Source organism: Carcharodon carcharias, chromosome 15, assembly GCF_017639515.1.
Source record: "Carcharodon carcharias isolate sCarCar2 chromosome 15, sCarCar2.pri, whole genome shotgun sequence".
In the NCBI taxonomy this organism is placed as follows: domain Eukaryota; kingdom Metazoa; phylum Chordata; class Chondrichthyes; order Lamniformes; family Lamnidae; genus Carcharodon; species Carcharodon carcharias.
The window spans coordinates 46160008-46179093 of record NC_054481.1 but is presented as its reverse complement, the minus strand read 5'-3'; the positions used below and the strand labels follow the sequence as shown (position 1 = coordinate 46179093).

The following is a 19086-nucleotide window of genomic DNA, read 5'->3' as shown; positions in this document are numbered from 1 at the left end:
GGTGCCTCAACAGTGCACCCTCTGGACATGCACTGAGTCATTTACAGCAATTTCTGGAGGAGTATTTTCTGCTCTTCCCCTATGGTAAGTTTAGAGGCGGGGGGGGGGTGGCATTTTATTGGGTAGGATGGTAGCAGATGGGGAGTCTGCCACCTTCCTGTCTCCACCCTGATTTAAGTCCATGGCGGGAAAGCCATCCCATGGACAGCCTTCCTGCCCTGCTGCCATTTGAAGCCCTTGAGTGGCAGATTAATACTCAATTAAGGGCCTTATCCCCCTGCCACTGGTATTAACTCAGCAACGGTTGGGCCTGTCATCACGTGGATAGTCAAACATCAAACCTGTGCAGGTTGCTTGTGGGCTCCCAGGGATGGTCCCTCCTTCAAAGGCACTCAGTGCTTGAATGAGGGACATGGCATTGGGAAACAATGGCAGGGTGGAGTGTGGGGCGGAGGGTGCGCTGAGAGCCACCCCCTTGTCCTTGTTGCCAACCCCCCTACAACCCCAACTCCATGAAACCCTCCAGCCATCACTTAACTCTGGCTTGGGTCGCTTCATGACCCTGGGCCTCTGGTGGGTGGTGTTCTGGCAGCAGCCACCACCTCTGTGGTGGTGCTGCTGCGCAAATTTGCTGGCAGCTCTTGGCAAGTCAGGCTTCTTGTCCCAGAGGTCCTGATCCTATGGAAGGCCTGTTAATTGCCTGATTAGCACGTATTCCAGCGGTCCTTCCCCAAAGGAACCAACATGGGTCTCTCACCAGCTCTCTGTCGCCTCCATAAAACTCGTCCCCAGATTTTCAAGTTATTCTGCACAAGTGCAGACTCTTGAAGTTGGTGGTAGCTTCTGTGGAGTAATGATGGCAGGTTAGCCATCGTTGCCACCTGCAAAATCCAGGCCCCTGAGTTACCTTCGTCGCACCAAAGCGCAACTCTTTGATGTAAATTGCCACCAGATTCATCAACTACTTTTGCACATCATTAAGACACCGACTGAGAATGTAAATGTGATAGAGTGACACCAGAAGGCCAGATTGGCACTCATGAAATTAGAACTGTAGAAAAATAAAACCTTCAAAAATGTAAGGCATCTTGATTTTTATAAAAGCAAAATACTGCGGATGCTGGAAATCAGAAACAAAAACAAAAATTGCTGGAAAAACTCAGCAGGTCTGACAGCATCTGTGGAGAGGAAGATAGAGTTAACATATGACTCAGAACTGATGAAGCATCATACGGACTCGAAACGTTAACTCTGTCTTCCCCTCCACAGATGCTGTCAGACCTGCTGAGTTTTTCCAGCAATTTTTGATCTTGGTTTTTATAAGTTGGTGTGTTGTTCCAATACTCTTCATGGTAACACAGTGGCATTATAAAGCTCGATTGTATTCACCTCTCCAAGTTCCTGAGAACCTATTTAAACAATTTGGTCAGATAAGCAGTTATTGCAATTTAAGGCAACTGGATACTGATATAAGAAGAGGTGGACTTGAAGCAATGTATAAAAACCTGTGTGTAGAAATAAGCATAGGTTAAGTGGAGTTCTTATCTAATGAATTCAGTAACTTCAAATTCTGAGTGAATGCTGCTAAATATTTTAAAAGTTGCATATTTCATGATTAAGTATTGTCATTGAAATGGGTGTCAAGAACCCAGGCCCAGGGCTACCTTTGTTAACATTCCATATCCAATCCTTTGTCTTCATAGGCGTACCATGGATTCTTGAGGGTCATATACAAAGTTTAAATCTGAGTTTCCCATTTATTTGTACAGACCTCACATTACAGATGATAATAAATATTGATGCTCAAGTTAGGCTTTAGCAGTCAATGAGACACCTGTGGTAAGAATATCCCTCCCCAAACCTATGGTCCCACAAAATTCAAACTGAATGAGCCAGCAAGTAAGAAATGTAAGTGTAAGGAATGAATTATCTGGACTTTAAGATTGCCTGAGGTTTCAGAGCCACACATTAGAACATCCTGTCATCATTGACAAATTATCCCAGACTGACAGATCAAGGCACCTTATTGTTAGCTCAGCAAATGAGAGATGACATGCCATTACAGAGATTGACCTGAAAACCTGCAGAATCCCTATAAGGAAAAATGCTGTTTCCCAGCTTTTAATTTGGTTAAGGCAGCTAAAACCTGAGCCACACAGACCAGGAAGGTCCTAGGTTCTATCCAGGATCAGCACTGATTTAGCAGGCCTGTGGTGGGATTGGTTTAATAAAGCTACAGTTGTCCTCAGTAACCTGGATTATAGGAGATTAAAATCAGCCAAGTTTCCTTCTTTGCATCTCTGTGCTGGAAATGTGGACATGTACAAGATATTAGGTGAGGACAGGATTGGAATTGGCAACATGACTGAACAGCCTGCTGTCACTTGTTGCCTAGGCTGACACATGAAGAACAGGCACTTGGGCAAATGCTGAGGATAAATAGCACCTGTGAAGCTGTATTACAGAAAAAAAATCAAGCCAGAAAGAAAATTGGCTAAAAAGGAGTGACTCTTCTTAATGTGATTTCGGATGCATGCTTGGATCAGCATAAGTCTTGAGTTTATATTTTATAACTAATACATAAATATTGAATCTCTCTTTCTTCATCCCATCTTACCTCCAGATCTTGCCATTATTAATCTGTTATAAAAACTGTGAATAATTCACCTACAGATCCATTACTGGGAGCTACAGAATCAGAATGAAACACACAAGCTGAAGATCCTCTTCCTCCCAGAGAACACCATCAGACTCAAAAACCTGACCAGCTATACCATTTACATGGTCAGTGTGTCAGCATTCAACGCTGCTGGGGATGGACCCAGGAGTGACCCGGTTGAGGGAAGGACACACCAGGCCGGTGAGAGAAGGGATTACTGTTTGTACAATATTCAGATCTTTTGTCAAAATGATGTATCAGTGTTATGCAAATATGATTATTACTGAAATCTCTATGGTATCCTGACAATCATGCTCTAATTATATTATGGAAATACAACAAATGACCTTTATGCCCCTGATATTTATGTTACACAGCAGTTCTATACAGGGCAATAATTGCCCTTATAGTTGTGTAGTTATTTGGAAGTCAAACTTAATTTTTTGGTGGCTGAACCTTTGCCAATATCTGGAGAAAGTCTGTAGAAAATGACTGGTAAACTAGATAACTGGACCTGTAAAGTTGGGCTGGATCACTCAGCCTGTCCATAATTGGAAAAAATAGTATCTTTAGATGCAGCACACCATATGAGAAGATAGCAGGGGCATCTCATTTACCTAACAATACTGTCATCAGGCTAGGTTCTGGTGTTAACAGCAGCTTTGTAAGTTAAATCAAATATAGCAGCACTTCACCAGTTCATCATTTGTCAACTGCATTATTCAGCTGCGATATTTCACTGTACCACAGTGTCTGTTGCCTTTGGAAAGAAGGAAATATTATGGTGCTTCTCCCCCATACAACCACTTTCAGCAATACCATGCCTTTCTTCAGCATCACACTGGAGCATCCTTGTTAAAGTACTGAGTCTACTTCCTCAGACAAGACAAAAAGGACGTGTAGAAATTAAAGTACACTGTATATTGACAAGGTAAAATATATAACGGGTTCTAAAAGGAATCAAGATAAAGCATCAGATCTGTATATAGATTATTTATATTCTGCTGTTAATAATGCTAGAACTGGTGTAGTGCCAGGGCCACCTGACTCTCAAACCTCTGATTCTAGCTTGATTTTCCTTCTCCCAGGGCAAAAGCAGTAGAATACCATTTTGAAAATATTATTTTACAACTGAATCACTCCAAAGTTTGTGTCACAGTTATTATGGGCAGAAATTTCCTGTCAGCGATTTGGGGGCGGGGCCCGCTTGCTGACGGGAAAATGACGTGGGATGATGTCGGGTGGAACCCCCGATGTCATCCCGGTCCATTTAAATATTGAGGAAGGCGGGCGGACAGCAAAATCAGCTGTTCGCCCGCTGACCTGTCAATGGCCAATTAAGGCCTTTGACAGGATAATTAAGCCAATTAAAGGCACTGCCCATCCAAGCTTAAGGCTGGCAGGCAGGCCAGGAGCCCCAGCGGGCTTCTGATCATACATGAAATCTCATCCACTGGCGGGATGAGGTTTCATATCCGTTTTTAAAAACTTAAATAAAGTTTATGTGCTTCTCATTAACATGTCCCATCCCGTGTAACATTGTCACATGACGGGGACATGTTAATAATTTTAATATTTTTCTATTTTTAAACATTTTTATACTGTCAGTAATTTTCCTGAGACAGCACTTAGTCTCAGGGAGCAGTGCGCACTTTGACAGATGGGGAATCCCTCCCCCCGTCCAGCACAGGAAGCGCATAGCACTTCCTGTTGGGCAGGTGGGCCTTAATTGGCCTGCCCACTCAAAATGGCAGCGGGCCCTGTTTCAGCGGCGGAGTTCGGCTGCCCACCTGCTGCTGAGCTAGTGGGGCCCTCCCGCCCATCAAGGTAAAAATTCTGGCCTATATGACAGAATCACTGCTAAACTCGACTCCTGATTATTACAACGCAGATACTCCAGACATGGTGCCAGACTTGTTACATGACAGAGTCACTCTAGACATTGGGTGGAATCGTCCCAGATTTGCACTAAGTATGGTAGCAGGCGTGAAAAAAGTCATTTTAACTGCATTGCGGGTTTTTATACCATATCATCCCATTCTCGGCGCACTCCACCTCATTAATAATGCATTCACGGGAAACACGCCGGATCGCTGGTGGGGCGGTCTCTGATTCACCCACCCCGCAATCACCTTCAATAATCCGGGTGCCTTATAAAAAGGGCACCCCTGCACAGAGCTAGCACTCTCTAAGGGATCAAAAGCTGCTGGAAAGTCATGGCTGCCAACGGGAGGAAACATGCTGCCCCCAAATTTTGCGACGCCTCCCTCGGTCACCTACTGGATGCAGCGGAGGCCCATTGTGAAGCCCTCTACCCCACTCTGGGCAAAGACCAGCAAGCAAGGTCAAGGTCACAAATCCAGCATGTGAGGCAGTGGTCAGCGCCAACACCCTGCGAGACGAGGACAGCCAGCCAGTGCTGAAAGAGTGTGAATGATCTCTTCCATCCCACCAGGATACGTCTCTCTTCTCATCACTTTCAACTCACACGCTCACAAACCCATCACACATCCACAGGGATCTGATTCACTGCCAGTTCAAGGGACATCAACATTCACTCTCTCACACGCACCTTCATCTGCCTTACAGATCATGTCTTCATCTCGTGCATGGTACCACTCACCACCCACACAGGCCAGGCATCGTTCTCAACTGGTCTGGCAGGCGTCCTGCTTACACTTGCTCCATCTGTATTCGTGCAGGACAAGCTGGCATACAACAAAAGGGAGAGGTTGCAGCCTAGTGGAGGAATGCCTGACATGAAGGTCCTCCCAGACTTTGAAAACAGAGTAATCCAGCTGACCAGCGATGATCTGGTACATTTCTGTGCTGCTGGTGAGGTTAGTGGTGCTCAAGTGGCGATCAGCAGTGCAACATTCATCAGACAGCCATGCTGTGACTTAGTTCCCCTGTTCCGCAGTCCCCTGCCATGCACTAATTATCACTTTTGCTTTCACAGGCACATCTGGGAAGCAGCCAAGGAGGTCCACGAGCCAGATCCTCAACTCAAGTCCTGAAGACACCTCTGAAGAGGAATCTGGAGGCACCTTCATTGAAGATGCGTCACAGCGCTCACCCACACCCTCCACCAGTGCAGAGACGCACACCTCAGTAGGACCTAGTTCTAGAGTAGCCCTGGGTTCATAATCTGGTGAGCACTTCGCACTGTCTGATCCACAGCAGGCAGAGGCAGGGACTTCCCAGGTTTCTGGCACTCAGAGGACTACTGGAGGCCAGAAACCTGCTGAGTCCAAGTCAGATGAATTGGCACTGGACTCAGTCATACCTCAATTGCTGGAGCTGCAAAGGCAGGCTCAGGAACATCAGGGAGGGATGTCCGCTGCACTCCTCAGATTGCAAGACACAATAGAGGAGTCTGTCCGTCTTCAGCCTGAGGTGATAGTGCCGGCATGCCAACGCACCGAGTTCGACACTAGCAGCATGGTGGTGGCCCAGGAGACCTTGGTCCAGGACATCAGTCCTGCATTGCTGCACAGGCTGAACCCATCGCTGACGCCATGGTTGGCCTCCAACAGTGTCAACGTGAGAGGGGTCCCGGGCAGCTCAATCTCACTCCAGCTTCCCCTTCTTCTCAAGGAGTGAGCCAGAGGCCCTCGGGCACCCGTATGGAGGAGGATCAGCAGGTGCACGCCACAGGGCCATCCACCCAGATGACTCCGGGAGTGTCCGACCTATCTGAATCCCCTGTCCTGTGGCCCCAGCAGCTCCAGCTCCACAGGCCAAGGAGGGTGTCACTGTCACACAGCAGGACCCTAAAAGCAGGCCGGGGCTCTCCGGGTCTCGGCCCTCCAAAGGACGTCCGTCAAGGTCATCACAGACGGCGTAGCAGTCAGCAGGCTGCCTCCAACTCCATTGTGGATGTCAGGGGAGCACCAAAACATAGCGGCAGGGTTAAGAAAATGTAACTCTTTCGAGTACAAATCCGTTTCCATCTGTTTCAGATGAAGTTACGTTGTTTCATAGTTTGCCATTGTGAGATTTCAACTCTTGATCTTGGGGTTACAAACCCAGTACCATAACCACTTGGCTATTTAGGCCAAGCTGAGTTGCACAGCCTGAGCACGAGTGTTAATCACTTGTACATAATGTTCACTATTGTAAATAACTTCCCAATAATGTCTCCTTGCCTATTGTTCCTTATGATGAGCAATGTCCATGTCACTCGGATGTGAAACCTTGGTTCCTGCACGAGGTAAAGACAGGTGTCTCAGTCCAGGATCTCTTCCCTGTGCAGTGTGTAACCTTCAGACAAAAGTCATGGTCCGGCCTCACACTCACTGGACACATTACTGATGCCTGCACCTCAGTAGTGCTTGTCATTGCTGCCAGAATGTAGTGGGCAGTCGTCACAGAGTTCCATCATTCTGTCTGCGTGCTCTCAGCACCTTTGCAATGGGGCTGGCCTCCTATTTCATCAGCATCTGTGACTGGTGATGCTATGCTCCTTAAGCAGACAGGTGCTGAAGGCTGACAAAGGATCAGATGTTTAAAGTTTCACATCTGTGTCTCCATGATATGACCCTGATTACAGAGCACAAGTGAGATGCCCTCAGCTAGACAGGAGTCAGACATTCAAAGAGGCAGTGTGAAGATCTATGGAATGTCCTCACTGCATGTCGTCATCATCCTCCTGGCATCTAGTGACTATTAGGACCTCTGCTGCATCTCCATGACATGAGACTGAGCACTGAGGATATGTGCACTGCCATCAGCCACAGCCACAGACATTTACAGATACAAGGTGAGGATGTCAGGACTGTCCTCACAGCATCTTATCATCATTCCTCCACGAATCTTGCGGCTATGAGGGCCTCTCAAGCGCACCTGCCTCGTCTGGCCAGTGTGATGGCCTCACTGCCATCATCTTTGCCTTCGAGGAGTTCATCACCGTCATCCCCTTTGGCATCCTCCTCATTGGAGGTGATGTGCACCTCTTCCATCTTCTCCTCAACAAGGTCCACCCCCTCTTTGCAGTGCCTGGTTGTGTAGCAAACAGCAAATGGCAATGATGCACAACACCTTCAGTGGACTGTATTGCAGTGCTCCACCAGACTAGTCAAGACACCGGAACCTCATTTTCAAGATGCCTATTGCTTGCTCCACCAGTCCAGGTTGTGGCATGAGCCTCGTTATACCATCGCTCTGCTGCAGTCATGGGCAGTCATCACAGCATTCCATCATTCTCTCTGTGTGTTCTCAGCACCTTTGAGGTGGGGCTAGCCCCCAATCTCATCAGCATCTGTGACCAGTGATACTGTGCTCCTGACGCGGACAGGTGCTGATGGCTGACAAAGGACTGCACAAGCGTCATCAGTCATGTCCTCTGTGGGTAGCCCTTGTCCCAAGGAACCAGCCCTGCAGCCTCTGTTGACCCTAGAAGATGTCAGGGATCTGAGACATGCTAAGAATGTAGGGGTTGTGGATGCTCCCTGGGAATCATGCACAGATCTGTAGGATGCGTTTGTGCTGGTCGCACACTAGCTGAACGATCAGCGAGTGGAAGCCCTTGCGGTTGACATTGTTGACTGCTTGTTGCCACAGAGATGTAAGCGCCACATAAATGCAGCTAGTGGCACCCTACACCTGTGGAAAACCTAAGATCTGCGGAAATCCCAGGGCTCTTGCTTCCTGGCTTTCCTGATCCTAGGCGAAATGTGCACAGTTCTGTGCCTTTGGGAATATGTGTGTCCATGACCTCCTTGATACACTTGTGCATGAAGGCTTGCGAGATCCCACACTGGTCACCTGTGGAACACTGGAAGAAGCCACTGACGTAAAAATTGAGCACCACAGTCATGTTCACGACTACTGGCAATGAATGCCCTCCATGCTCCTGTGGCACCAAATCCTACAGCAGGTGGCATATGTGACTGACCAGTTCCCTAGACATCTGCCGTCTTCAGCAACACTAGTTCTCGGTCATCTGCAGGAATGATAAGCCCCATCTATAGACCCTGAATCTAGTGAGACACACAACGAGCAATGGCTCTCTGGATCTTCAGCTGCGTGCGCAGTAGGCTCTGCCGCCCCTTCATCTTGAGGGAGGCACTCCTTCCTTTGTCGAGCCAGGCACCTTCGTCGCACTCATCTACTTCATCTTTGTCTACTCTGCTCCCTGTAAGCCATTAGGCATACTGCTAAATCACCAGGCTCCATGATCCTGATGTTCTCCTCCTGCAGGATCAAAAGCAGAGACACGTGGTTTAGCAATCCAGCTTCCTCTCTTGGTTAAGTCTGAAGGCCTCTTCATCCAAGCGGATGAGTGCTGGCCACCACTTGGATGGCCATCGTGTAGAATGCTCATTGACTGTCCGAAACCCCACCCACCTCCTCCTCGCTCTGCTTGACCGATTGGCGGTAGCTTCAGCCACTGCAATGCATGCTGTGCTCTCAGCTCAGGTGCAGGTATTCTCCTAACCTGCACTGCAAGGCTGCACTGTTAGCTTGAACCATGATGGATACTGGTCCAAATCTTAATAAAGACATTGCAAGGGCTGTGAACGCCTCCATCAGTGACTGCGCCATGGCCACTTTTTGCAATGGGATTCTACAACTTGCCCAGTCAGCCAATTGTTAATATTAATATGCAGCCTGCGCCCGAAGGGTCAAAAACTCCTGAGTGTTTGGCAGCACTTTCATGTTTTTGTGTTGCTTGAGTGGGCAGGAAAGCTTCAGAGGCCCAACTCCAAGCATGTCAACGGAGCTACTGCTGAATGGTGTCAGCTGTGGAAGCATGCTCACTTTTGACAAACTTTACAAAGTGCGTAAGTGCTTCCTTCACCCCACTCCCCACCCCCTCAGCATGTGCTTGTGTACTTCCTTCAGTCTGTGCTGCTTTGCCCACCACCCCTCCCCAACCACCCCCCCCGGCCTCACTCATACTGGAGCCCCACACTGCAACACCACACTGAAAGCCAATCTGGAAGAAGCGACTTGCTTGCGCAGCACCTCTTCTTTGATGTCCTACGGGCAGTGTTCATGAGCGCTGCCCAAAGTTATGCGCACTCACTCTGAGTTTCCCTCAAAGCTCAGGTTGCCAGTTGCACGCCTTTTAAAGTCAATTGTGAAGCACGATGTTCTGAAGCCATGCAAACGTTGGCAGCAAATTTGATGTGGGGGGGTGGGTGGGGGTGGATTCCAGCAAGCAGAGCTTATAATGAGATGCTAAAGTATTGAAATTAGGTTTCCGACATGTGTGTGTGTGTGTCAGAGTCTCTATATCACAGAGGCACTGTTGAATTGGTCTTGGGATTAGCATATTACAGAGATGCACCAGACTGTCTCAGGGTTGTTATGAGATACCTGCTCCAGTGCTCCCTTCTTTCACAACAATGATAAATTTCTTCCTAAACAATGCACTATTAATTAGTTGCCAGGTTTAGAACCCATTTGTTATCTATAAGAATATATACCTAACAATTAGAAAGATGAATCATTGCTAACTCCACTCCTGTACTTAGGGTTTACATATATTTTGCTGCTGTCTGCAAAGAATAAGGCAGACTCTGATTTTAGGGTTTTTTTCATACTTCTGAAATAGTTGCTGAGTCAAATCTTTAGAAATCAGTTTTTGCAACACTTGCAGCTTTTTCCACATGTGGAGGTTGCATCTATAGCTAAAAGTCTTTGATTCTCCAAACATAACAACATTAACAAGCATATTTATTGTTTTAATTATTTATTTCCCATTCTCCTAAGGCTGTCTCGTGCCATAGAACCATTCCACAGTTTACTGAAGAATTGTTTGCCCTTCCCTAACTGTCCTGAACTCGGGCATGTTTTGACACATAGTAACACAGTTAAAAGGCCAATCAATTTCACATATTTAACTTGGAGTCCCCTTTTACCTAATATCTTCTAGAGACGAGAAGATGAACTGAACAGTTGTTCTCTGGTCTCCAAGAAAGATTTTATTCTGATTTTATTCCATTCCCTCTTAGTTTGGGAAAGTATTTAACATTACTTCAGCCTAGCACCTCCATTTGCAGGATAGTTAAGATCAGCAAACTCACAACATGCAAAATTGCAGGCGCAAACTATCCTACTCTTCAGTACATAACTTGCTGAAATTTCATTCTGTGCCAGCTAGTTTCATTGCAGGATTATTTGGTCAATTTCTCTGATGACTCTTTTGGTAAACAGCCCTGCTGTTGTGATACTGAGCCACACATGTTAATGGTATGTTAACTGTATTTTTAAGATACACAAGTGAAGGGCATTGTTTAATTAAGTATCTAGAGCACTTATATTTAGAGACTGCTGGTACCCTGGGGACGGTAGGTAAAAGACAGACATATGTAATACGTTCTGTAAATAAACTTATTGTCAAGGAAAGGATTGGTATCTAGTTTCATTCTTCACCATCTGGTGTGGGATCCATTTAACATGGTGGCAGATCTAGAAGACAACAGGATTGGAGTGGTAATTATAGACGAATGAACCCCCAGAATGCCTGGGGAATTGTTAATAGGTATTTCAAATGTGACTCAAAATATCGTTGTGGGATAAACTGCCCAAAGCAGAAAAGCAGGGTTTTTGAAGTGACGCATAATACAGAAAATTCGGAAGTTGAAGACCTGTTATTATAGTCTTTGGTTTAGTATGGAGTAGTCATGGCCCTGGGCTTACAGATGAGGCTGGAGGTGATAATGTTAGCAAACTCTAACTTTTATTTAACTTTTAACATCTAACTATTTACAAGGTAGTCTCCACACAATGCTCTACATGGATCTGTCTCTCTCCATGCTGTTATCATGTGATCTTACTTCACTGTTGATGTAGACTATATATTTACATATTTAACATTAATCATTTCTACTACATCTCCCCCCAGGGTTCTGACTCAATATTTACATTATCCCACATTCCCCCCCACAAAGTTTCTGCCTTCACCTCTGGTTTACAGAGATAAGCGTTGTAGTGGTTTCACCAATCACCCCCACCTTGCTTGGATCTCTCTCTGAGGTTTCATAGGATTCAGGTTCTGCATGTCCCCTCTTGAACTCTGTGGAGTAGCTTGTGAATCTTCAGAGAATAGTGGTTCTTTGTTCAGCTTGTCTTCCTGATTATATAGATAGTTGGTCCATTCAATTGATGGTCGTCGTCTTGTTGATATGAATGCCTGTCTATTCCTTCTCACTATCCCATTCTCTTTTTCAAACAGATAAGATAAGAACATAAGAAATAGGAGCAGGAGTAGGCCATTCAGTCCCTCATGCCTGCCCCACCATTCAACAAGATCATGGCTGCTTTGCCTCAGGCCTCAACTCCTCTTTCATGCCAGCTCCTAATAGCTCTCAACTCCTCGATATTTCAAAAATCTATCGATCTCCTCTTTAAATACTTTCAGTGATCTAGCCTCCACAACTCTCTGGGGTAGAGAATTCCAGGCATTCACTACCCTCTGAGAGAAGAAATTCTTTCGCATCTCAGTTTTAAATGAGTGTCTTCTTATTCTGTAATTATGTCCCCTAGTTTGAGATTCCCCCACTAGTGGGAACATCATCTCAATATCTACTCTCTCAAACCCCATCAGAACCTGGCATTTCTAATCAGAATGTTAAAGACGTAGTAATGGCATAACGTGATAGGAGTTTGAGAGAGAAACAAACAAATTGTCATTAAGTTATATAGACAATTTGCTAATCCCTAATTGTCACAGATTAAAGATCCTACTAGGGGATGCAGGGATGGTGGTTGATGATGAGTATGCAAAGCTCATTGAAGAGATTCGTGAAAACTATGATAGATGCAAAAAATATTGGAGGATGCCATCAAAGTCTATTATAAGTTTCCCATTAGCATGACACTTTAATGAAGTAATAGCAATACATTTAAAGGCATGGGATTAGGACAGCAATATCTTCATCTTGCATTTTATTTACATGGCAACCAGATTCAGTTGTTCTACAGTAATATATGGTAAAGACAAAAGAGTGATTATAGAGAAAATCATGGCAAAATAGATCAGGACCAGATTGGAAGCACCAGCTGAATTCCTGACTGACTGAATTTGCCAATGACGAACTTAGAGACGTGTGAAAATGTAAACATTGTAGTTATGAACACCACAGCTGAAATCCTTTCAGCAAAGGACCCTATGAAGGAAATCATACAGTGATCGATGAAAAGTTCCGTATGGTCTAAGCCAACTAACCAAATTGAAAGCTAATTTCTGCCTTGGCGTGTGCAGTCCATGCAAAGAATTCGCTTAAAATGGTTGGGGACTATAATCCCTGTCATTTGGTCCATGGGAGGAATCCCAGCTGTGCTGTGTGACAATCTCCAGGCACTAGAAGGGACTACAGTTGGTTCCATTTTTCTGTGCACTTGAATGCCGCACATGCAGGAAGAAGGTCATTCATCAAGGCAGAAGTCTCAGAAAAAGTTTGGCAAGATTTACGGGATCACATAAGACCGTCCGAGATAAACTTTAACCCTGGGAATTTAGTACATATAGAATCACAGAAGCACAGAATTGTTATGGCGCAGAAGGAGGCCATTTGGCCCATCCTGTCTGCATCGGCTCTCTGAATGAGCAACTCATCTAGTGTCATTCCCCTGTCTTCCCCTTGTAATCTTGCACATTCTTCCTTTTCAGATAACAGTCTAATTCCCTTTTGAATGCTTCACTTGAACCTGCCTCCACCGCACTCTCAGGCAATGCATTCCAAACCATAACCACTCGCTGCATAAAAAAGTTTCTCCTCATATCACTTTTGCTTCTTTTACTAATTTTTAAATCTGTGCCCTCTCATTCTCGATTCTTTCACGAGTGGGAACAGTTTCTCCTACCTATTCTGTCCAGACCCCTCATGATTTTGAATACCTCTAGCAAATCTCCTCTCGGCCTTCTTTTCTCTAAGTCTTAACTTCTCCAATCTATCTTCTTAACTGAAGTTCTTCTACCTTGGAACCATTACCCGGAATATTTCATGCACTCTCTCTAATGCCTTCATATCCTTCCTAAAGTGCGGATCCAGAGCTGGACTCAATGCTCTAGCTGAGGCCAAACTGGTGGCATACAAACTCGACATAACCTCCTTGCTCTTGTACTCTATGCCACTATTAATAAATCCCAGGATACTGTATGCTTTATTAACTGTTCTCTCAACCTATCCTACCACCTTCAATGACATATGCATATATACACCCAGGTCCCTCTGCCTCTGCACCCCCTTTAGAGTTGTTCCCCTTGTTTTATATTGTCTCTCCATGTTCTTCCTACCAAAATATACCAAAGATGAACTTCATCTGCCACCTTTCCGTGCATTCCACAAACTTGTCCATGTCCCTTTGAAGTTCTACACTATCCTCCTCACAGTTCACAATACTTCCAAGTTTTGTTTAATCCACAAACTTTGAAATTGTGTTCCGTACACCAATGTCCAGGTCATTATATCAGGAAAAGCAAGCGTCTCAACACTGACCCCTGGGGAACTCCACTACAAACCTTCCTCCAGCATGAAGAACATCCATTAAGCACTACTCTATTTTCTGTCACTGAGCCAATTCCACGTTGTTACTGTACCTTTTATTCCATGAGCTATAACTTTGCTCACAAGTTTCTTGTGCGGCACCATGTCAAATGCCTTTTGGAAGTCCACGTACACCACATCAACAGCATTGCTCTCATTAACCCTCTCTTCAATAAACTCCAGTAATTTAATTAAACATGATTTTCCCTTAAGAAATCCATGCTGGCTTTCCTTAATTAACACGCATCTGTCCATGTGACTATTAATTTTGTCCTGAGTTATTGTTTCTAGAAGTTTCCCCACCACCAGAGTTAAACTGACTGGCCTGTAGTTGCTGGACTTATCCTTACACCTTTTCTGAACAAGGGTATAACATTTACAGTTCTGTAGAACCACCCCTGGAGTCTAAGGAAGACTGAAAAAAAATTATAGCCAGCGCCTTTGCAATTTCGATTCTCACTTCCCTCAGTATCCTTGGATGCATCTCATCCAGCCCCAGTGCCTTATCAACTTTAAGTACAGATAACCTATCCAATACCATCACCTTTTCAATTTAAACCCATCCAGTGTCTGAATTATCCCATCATTTACACTGGCATGGGTAGTGTCTTCTTCCTTTGTGAAGACAGATGCAAAATATTCATTTAGTTCCACAGGTATGCCCTCAACTGCCATGTGCAAGTCCCCTTTTTGGTCCATTATCAGCCCTACTCCTCCTTTTACAACCCTTTTACTATTTATATACCTATAGAAAACTTTGGGATTCCCTTTTTGGCTAGCTGCCATCTTCTTTTCATACACCCTCTTTGTTTCTCTTATTTGTTCTTCACCTCTCCTCTGAACCTAAAGTCAACTTGGTTTTCAATTGTATTTCTACCTGATATCTGTCATAAGCACACTTTTTCTTTTTTTTTCTTAATTTCTATCTCCTTTGTCATCCAGAAAGCTCTGGATTTGTTTAGTTTACCTTTCTCTTTCAATGGAATATTGACTATGCCCTCTCTTCTTTGAAGGTAGCCCATTGAACAGCTACCACTTTTATAGTCAACTTTTGAGTCCAGTTTATTTGGTCCAGATCTGTTCTTACCCCACTGAAGTTGGCTTTCCCCCAATTAATTATTCTTACTCTGGACTGTTCTCTATCCTTTGCAATAGCCAGCCTAAAACATATGATACAATGATCACTGTCCCCTAATTGTTCGCCTACATGATCATAATATTTCCACATGATCTACTTGGCCCACTTAATTTCCAAGAACCAAGTCCAGCAGTGCCTCCTTCCTCATTGGACTGGAAACATACTGTTGAACAAAATTTTCCTGAACATACTCTAGGAACGCTTGCCCCTCTTTGCCCTTTACACTACCACTATCTCAGTTTATATTTCAATAATTAAAGTCCCCCATTATAAGTACTCTATAATTATTGCACTTCTCTGCAATTTCTTTGCAAATCTGTTCCTTTACATCCATCTCACTAGTTGGTGGCCTATCAACTACACCGAACAGTGCAATTGCACCTTTTTTTGCTCCTGCATTCTAGCCAAATCGATTCTATCCTTGATCCCCCGGGAAATCCTCTTTTTCCAGCACTGCAATACTCTCCTTTATCAATACCACCACCTCTCCCCTTTTCATCCTTTCCTGTCTTTCCTGAACACCTTGTATCCAGGGTTATTTAACACCCAGTCCTGCCCTTCTTTGAGCCAGATCTCTGTCGTAGCCACAACATCATATTTCCACATACTATAAAAGAGAGGGTCAGAAAGAGTGGAAGAATCCAGATAAGGTGACAGAGTATCATAGGAAGATAGTGATTCTCTAACATGGTAGTCAAACTATTAAGGTTCATTCATTTTAGTTAATTGGGATTGATTATAAATTTTCAGAATCTGAGCAATTAATGGAAGGCGTTGAGGCACTCTGTACCTTACATACACATGTTTTACAGTTATGTGGAACAGAATATGGTCCATAAGGGGCTGGATGAAGATGGACAAAGTGATACTGGCGCACAGAGCAGTACTATTGTACCCAATGAACAACTGCCTAAAATCAGTATTGGGTGATGTACCAGAAGGGTCCAGTGAATGGAGTATAAAAACAAGCTAATTAAAGTTCTAACAGCATAGCTAAGGGAGTAATTATAATTGTCAGTTTGCAAGAACAAAGTTGAAGAGCCTTGATCTGATATATTGGGCCGTAACTTATGAGCTTCCCAGCGTCAGACTGGGGGGGTACCCCAAAGATGTGCGGGGGAATCCCCTTCAGAAGTTCACAGGTAAGGTTTATGTGGCAGTTGCCCAGAAGTACAAACACCCTCACCCCACCCCCCAGAGCTGACCTGATCCAAGGCCTGACACCCCCCCCCCCAATCTCTGCACACCTTCCTCATTGTAAATAGGATAATTTGCATTTATTTTACTTACTGTTGCATCCCCTTTCTTTAGTTTTCTCATCAAAATATATGAGCCCATATTGTGAGAGTTAAGATTTCAAGACTGTGTAATCCTATTTTTCACTTAGTTGTTAATATTGAATCAGTTCTATAAATTCAATTTAGCAAAGCAATGCATTTAAGATGATATAAAATATGCCATCAATAGCTGGATTACTGTAATGAAGTCTGAATGCTTTTATGTAACAGTCAAAATGAAATTATGATGAGAACTCAGATGAAATAAGGCTATTATTCTGTTACAGACTTTAACGTAGGACCAACAATTAGAAGATGCAAAAATTTTAGAATTGATATGCTTTTATAAGAATTTGACGTGCGTTTGGGTTTTTCGTTAATTTTTTGCTGAAGATTAGTCAACAAAATTAAATATATTTGTTAAGAACATAAACATAGAATGAATGATGTCATCTGGTCTATAAACCTTATTCCTTTCAACGGTCAATACATAATTTGCATGCTAAGGAACTTTCCCTATTTATTTAATCTCTGATGGAAATAGCCACAGTTTAAACCTCCGGCAAGAAAGTTCCATCTGACTCTCGAAAGCAAGTGAATGAAAACTCTCAAGAATCTGATCTAAGAATATAATCATTCAACCAGCAATCCCTACAGAACTGGACTAATTGTGTAGAGATTTCAACCCTTGAGTTTTCTCGATTATTACTTTTATTTTACTTCTTCACACACTCTGGTGAAGAAATATGAAACAAAAATAAAACGTGTTTTCGTTTTTTGCTGTTTTTGTGGTGAAAATAAATTCACGGGTGAAGGTTAACAATCCACATGCAAGGGAATGTTAGATCTGAACAGTTCATCGTTCTTGCTACAAAGGATACAAGAAAGACTAAGCACACATCGATATAAAAATGTTACACATCTTATAGTTATTTTATCTTAACTTCACAATTCCTTTTTTCGCTGCCACCCATTTATGATGATGTGTTATTTTTGATACTGGCTGGTTATACAACAAATTTTTGCATTGAAATGTATCCTGTTGTATTGCTCAGTTCAGCCACTTGGTGATACAAAGAAGCTCAGGCCGACACTAAATTAATGCAGCATTTACTATTGGCTATTAGGCTGGGAGTGTTTACTTCTGCTGAAAATGAGTAATAAGAAATGGGAATCATTGCAAGGAACATGGTTGATCTTGGCTCATAAGCCTTTGTAATGCCTGTTTCAATTTACTTGCTGTTACGCATCAGTAAAAGTGTTTCATCTCAGTATGAGGGCATTTACATTCTTCTTCATTTATTTGATTTTCATGTAAAACAAGGATTTGCTGCCTTCAAAAACGGAAGTGAGAATCACTCAGAAGACAAGCTAACCTTTATCAGCTTTGTGCTCCCCTCCATCAATCAATATAGGAAAAATGATTGTGGAAAATAGTGCAATTTGAAGAAGGCCAATACTGACTGAGAGCAATACAATATTTCATGAATCTGCTCAAGTCATGGTTCCTTAGTTGTTCCAGTACCACCTGACATTAGAAACAAGCAGAGCAGCTAAACCAAAGTCTTTAAACAGATGGTACTGACTCTGTCTTTGGCACACATTGGATCTATTTCCCATGATGTTTGCATTTCCGCCAGAACAGATTTTTTCCTCTTGTAGGAACATGCATTTGGCTCAATGGTGAGGATTTTTCTTGGCCCGTGAATGAAAATTTGTTGCAGTCTCTGTTACAGGCTGTATAAACATAGATGCCTAACGTAACATGTTATGACCAACTGGTTATGCCAAAGACACAGTTCTTAAAGAATTATTCAGGAAACCTCTGATAAAAACTGCACTGGTCCGGTCATCAGGATTATTCAGCGCAGTCACCTCTGGACCAATTCCAATCAGCTAACGATGTAAACAGAGGACCAGTTTCAGCCAATTTAACTTTTAACCCATGCACCTTTTACAAATGCAGTGTTTTATCAGAGGTTTCCTGAATAATTCATTAACAACTTAGTCTTTAACAACCAACCTCCTGTGATAACATACTGCAATAGGCATCCATATTTATACAGCCTGTAGCAGAGGCTGCAACAAATTTTCACTTGCATACCAAGGTAAATCTTCACCACAGAGTGAAGTGTGTGTTCTTACAGGAAGAGAACACTGTTTCTGGCTGCAGTGCATACATCATGGGAAATAGAAACTATGTCTACACTTCCCTCCTTTTACCTGTTTAATGGGTATTTTTCCTGTAATGCTCAAATGCCTAATGATATGGAAATGGTAAATTCTAACTAAAATTGACCGGTAACTGTATAAAATTGAAAGTACTGCATTACAATATACTTTTTTGTCTTTTTGTTTTATGCTGATTCACCAGCTCCAAGTGCTCCCAGTTATATCACATTTGCAGAAGTTACCACCACTACGTTGAAAGTGTTCTGGGGAGAGCCAGCAATGCCCAATGGAATTCTTGAGGGATACAGATTGGTCTACGAGCCATTGGAATCAGTGCAAGGT

At 43.7% G+C, this 19086-nt stretch overlaps 1 protein-coding gene across 1 annotated transcript in view; it reads left to right on the top strand.

Moving 5' to 3' along the window:
• Nucleotides 1-19086, top strand: part of sdk1a (sidekick cell adhesion molecule 1a) — a 954785-nt gene that overhangs the window by 893583 nt on the left and 42116 nt on the right. Inside the window, exons 37-38 of the mRNA XM_041207300.1 lie at nt 2674-2860; nt 18947-19084. Of these exons, the coding sequence (XP_041063234.1) occupies nt 2674-2860; nt 18947-19084 (325 nt within the window). The remainder of the gene's footprint in view (nt 1-2673; nt 2861-18946; nt 19085-19086) is intronic.